At 47.7% G+C, this 4,382-nt stretch overlaps 1 protein-coding gene across 1 annotated transcript; it reads right to left on the reverse strand.

Annotated features, from left to right (window-relative positions):
- Positions 1–6: 6 nt before the first annotated feature.
- LOC104399468 (keratin, type II cytoskeletal 5-like) lies at positions 7–2,250 on the reverse strand (the record flags this gene model as incomplete). The annotated part of the gene is made up of 5 exons (XM_010020282.1): positions 1,660–2,250; positions 716–930; positions 476–536; positions 241–336; positions 7–107 (listed from the first exon to the last, which is right to left on the reverse strand). Coding segments are annotated over exons 1-5 (1,064 nt in total), but the record flags the coding sequence as incomplete, so codon positions are not given.
- Positions 2,251–4,382: the final 2,132 nt, after the last annotated feature.

Consider the following 4,382-nt stretch of genomic DNA (forward strand, 5'->3'; position numbering starts at 1 on the left):
TGGCGCCTGACCTCCTCAATGATGCTGTCCATATCCAGGTTCCTGCTGTTGTCCATGGACACCACCACAGACAGGTCCCGGCTGATGGTCTGCATCTGAGACAGTTCCTGCAACCAAGACAGGCAGCCCATGTGAGTCTCAAGACCAAATCCACATGGAAACCCTGTCAAATCACAGTGTCTTCGGCCACCATACGTGTTATTACAACTACAGCCAGTCCGGGGAAGGGAGAGCTCTTACCTCCTCAAAGATATATCTCAGGAAGTTGATTTCGTCGGTCAGAGCTCCCACCTTGGCTTCCAACTCTACTTTAGTCATGTAGGCATTGTCCACATCCTAAAGGAAAGATCACATCAGCTTCATTCCACCCCAGAAGAGCTGTTGGCAGCCAATGCTCCTGTTGGAAGCTGCCCGTCTTCCTGCTTCCCTCTTCCAGTATCTTTGCACCTCCTCTCCTCCTGCCTCTGTAACTTACCTTCTTGAGCACCACAAACTCATTCTCAGCTGCAGTGCGCCTGTTGATTTCTTCTTCATACCTGTAGAAGGGGACAAGATCAGATGAGTCTATTGGACTGTTCATGGGTCAACCACAGAATCCTTCTTCCCTCAGCCCCATTTCTCCAGAGCTCCTCAGCAGTGGGAAGCCTATGGGAATGCCCAAGTTCTGTTCTCCAGGCTGCTGCTTGCTCCTTCCTGAGCCTGCCAGGGCACTTACTTGGTCTTGTACTCCTCCACATATTGCCGCATGTTCTGCAGCTCTGACTCAAGCTGTCCCCTCTGTCCCAGGATTGAATCCAGCTGCCTCCTCAGGTTCTGGATGTAGCTTTCAAAGATGGTGTCAAGGTTCTTCCTTGGCCCTGAAGGTCCTTGCTGCTGGAGCAGCTCCCACTTGGTGGCCAGGACTTTGTTCTGTTGCTCCAGGAAGCGGACCTGAAAGCCCACCAAGGGATGTGTGAGGAACACCATCCAAATCAAACCTGCTGATGCTGGACACCAAGGGAATCACTTCCCAAATCCCCAATTATGCCTTATTCACACATCCAAGCTCCTAATGCCATGACAAGCATTATTAAACTTTGAGTCATTATCAACTTGTCACTTTGGGACAAAAAGTTGTCACCAAGGGAAACCAGCATCCCTGTTTCCCATAGCATCAGTCTGGACATTGCTGTCATCTCTGCAGTAGTGAAGTCAAGAAAACCAGTACATTTTTTACCTAACTGTAGACAAATTCATTTACAGGGAATTCTTTGTTTTCTCTTTGGAACTTTGGAGCATTGGAAAGGTGTTTGGGACTCTGAAGTTTATAGAATCAGATCTCTGAAAACAAAGCTTCATCAGGAGAAGTCCAATAATAAGAACTCTTTGGGCAACTGAACGCACAAGGATGACTTTACTCTGAATCACTAGAAATTAGGCTGAAGAGATGACAAGGCAAGAGAATCTACACAATGTCCTGCAGATGTTCCCTTTCATCCTCTACGAAGGTGCAAACCTTGCCCATTGTTCCCTAGTACTTAGTAAAACGTTACTATCAACTTGCTGCTAAGGCAAACTCCAACAAACCCTTGTTGGAAAGAAACAAAAGTTCCCTTGCCACACCTGAGGAAAGTCATTCAGAATTCCCACCTCTGACCAAGCCTGGTCCTACACTCTCACCTTGTCAATGAAGGAGGCAAATTGGTTATTAAGACTCTTGATCTGTTCCTTCTCCTGGTTTTTCACTTGCTGGATTTGTGGGTCAATCTCGACATGGACCGGCCGCAGGAGGCTTGAGTCAACTTGCACCGGTTGGATGCCCCCAGGGAAGCCAGGGCCACCAAAACCACCCATTCCTCCACCGCCCATTCCTCCACCAAAGCCACCCATTCCTCCACCCCCCATTCCTCCACCAAAGCCACCCATTCCACCACCACCCATTCCACCACCAAAGCCACCCATTCCACCACCAAAGCCACCCATTCCTCCTCCACATTGTCCACCAAAGCCACCCATTCTGCCTCCATATCCTCCACCACCATATCCTCCACCCATAGTAATTCTTCTGCTGCCACCCATGTTATGGAGGCTCCTGCTGCTAAACCCTCCACATTGTCCACCTCCTCCACCTCCCCTGGATGAGGAGTATGAGCTGTAGCTGATCCTGCTTCTGCCTCCACTTCCTCCAAAGCCACCACCAATGGCAGAACAAGAGCTGTAGCCCCTTTTACTCCCGCCTCCAAAGCTTCTGCAGACAGACTGCCGAGACATGGCTGGGTCTTCTAAGCAGAGTCAAAACCAAGCGGAGCAGAAGGTCCAATGGAGCTGTGCTGCTGTGGGATGAGTGCAGAGAGAAGTGTGCACAGTCTTCTCTGGCTCCACAGCTCCAGGCATTCCCTTTTATCCGCTCCTGGAGGTGGGCTGGGGCCACATGGGCGTGAAGGTGGAACTCGATTTATTATGTTCATCAGCACAGTGCTGTTGACAGATTCTCAGTTGAGCTTTGCCATATTTGGGCCTGCCTAGAAACACACCCTGCAATAGAGAAGAGAATAAAAGAACAAAATCATTGGAACTGGTCGCAGTGACTAAGTGGACTCCTGTATCTTTATGACATCTTGCAAACCACCTTGTACAATAATGCACTTTTCTGCAGCCCCTTCTTGAGGTTTCAGCCTTTGTTAGTAGTTCCCAATCATTCCAAATACAGATCTTCCCAATCAAAGCTCCCCGGAAAGCAGCAGTTTTGATGAAATCCCAGCTATACTATTAGCTTTCACAATTCCTCACACACACCCTAAATCCCCTTTTTATATGTCAAGTTGCCTTTGGCATTTTAGACGTTTCCCAATCGTGAATGGGAGCTCATGACACTGAATTTTGAGGAGACTCAGCAGATTCTCCTGCTGCAAAGGGAAAACATCTCCTCGGAGTGTGTGTGGTGGCACTTGCAATGGGAGTTTCTTCAAGCCATGGATTAAATTCCCTCCAACAGTATCTCCCCAGATCTGTGACAACTCACTAGGACCTTGGATAATGCTGGAGCAGAGCGAACACAACAACTTGGATCATCGTGTTCCTTTCCTAAGCTCTTCTGAGAGTGACAAGGCGCAATGACCTGTGGAAGAACAAGAGACACTGGGCAGCTGCTTCGGTGACAGTGGCTGGGGACAGACAGACAAGTCCTTTAGAAGTGGAGTGATGATGAACACTTGATGATGAGCACTTGGAGGTGGTGAGGGGTTTCTGCAGCTCGGATCAGTGTTGTGACATCTTGTTTACCTGGTTATCTCCGAAGATAAAACAACAGAAGAGGGAAAACTTGGTGAGAAATGGAGCTGTTACAACTTCTAAGACACAGTATATCCTCTTGATTGCAAATATTGTGTTGGGAAAGGGATGTATTGTAGAAATGGATTCATAGGATGCCTCTGAAATAAAGAATCCTGGTTTCTGATTGCCTGTAATTAGTATTTTAAGTAATTGCTCATAAGGTTCCAGATTATGAGAGCAAATAAAAGCTGACACTGATGGGCATATTCTGAAGAACTAAGATTATAGGTGCTGAGTAAAAGGAAACTGGGACCTGTAAATGTTACTTAAAGGGCATCTACAAAGTCTTGTCTGTCAGGGTATTATCAACCAAATACTTGTATGGGTTTTCTCTAGATAATACCAGGAAACATAACAAAAAGTGAGAGAGAAAATAGCCAGTATAGCCCTTCCAAAGATTTTAACAAGTAAAGAACATGGATTTAGAATCATGAAAGCACAGATTGTTTTCGGTTCGGTTGGAAAGGACCTTAAAGCTCATACAGTTCCACCCCCCTGCCACAGTCAGGGACACCTTCCACTAGAGTAGGTTGCTCTGGTGTCCAACCTGTCCTTGAACACTGCCAGGGATGGGGCAGCCACAGCTTCTCTGGGCACCCTGTGCCAGCACCTCAGCACCCTCACAGGGAAGAACTTCTGCCTGAGATCTCATCTTGGTCTCCCCTCTGGCAGGTTAAAAATGAAATACGTAGGTTCATTCCAAAGACCTGTGGACAGATGAATGAACATGTGCATCCATACAGAATGTTCACAATCACACATAAGACCTGTTCAGGTAAACGCTGTTTGTAAGTATCCTGAGGGGCCACCCAGCAGCCTTAGACACTTCAGAGCCTTTCAACACCAGCCCAACGAATCACTTCCAAAAGCCACAAGAGGAACCAGGAACAGAAATGCTGTTGGCTGCCACTGAGACCAGCCCCTGTACAGCATTAGGGTGGCGTAGGAAGGAACATGACCCTTGTGGGGGACTAAAGTAATGGTTGGACAAGGGTTATCCAGATGTGTGTGCTTGCACCTGAAGCATGGACAGTAACCCCTACAGCAGGGAGCTGGGAACACATTCCCTT

The sequence above is a fragment of the Nestor notabilis genome, unplaced genomic scaffold (genome assembly GCF_000696875.1).
Source record: "Nestor notabilis isolate BGI_N333 unplaced genomic scaffold, ASM69687v1 scaffold888, whole genome shotgun sequence".
Lineage (NCBI taxonomy): Eukaryota > Metazoa > Chordata > Aves > Psittaciformes > Psittacidae > Nestor > Nestor notabilis.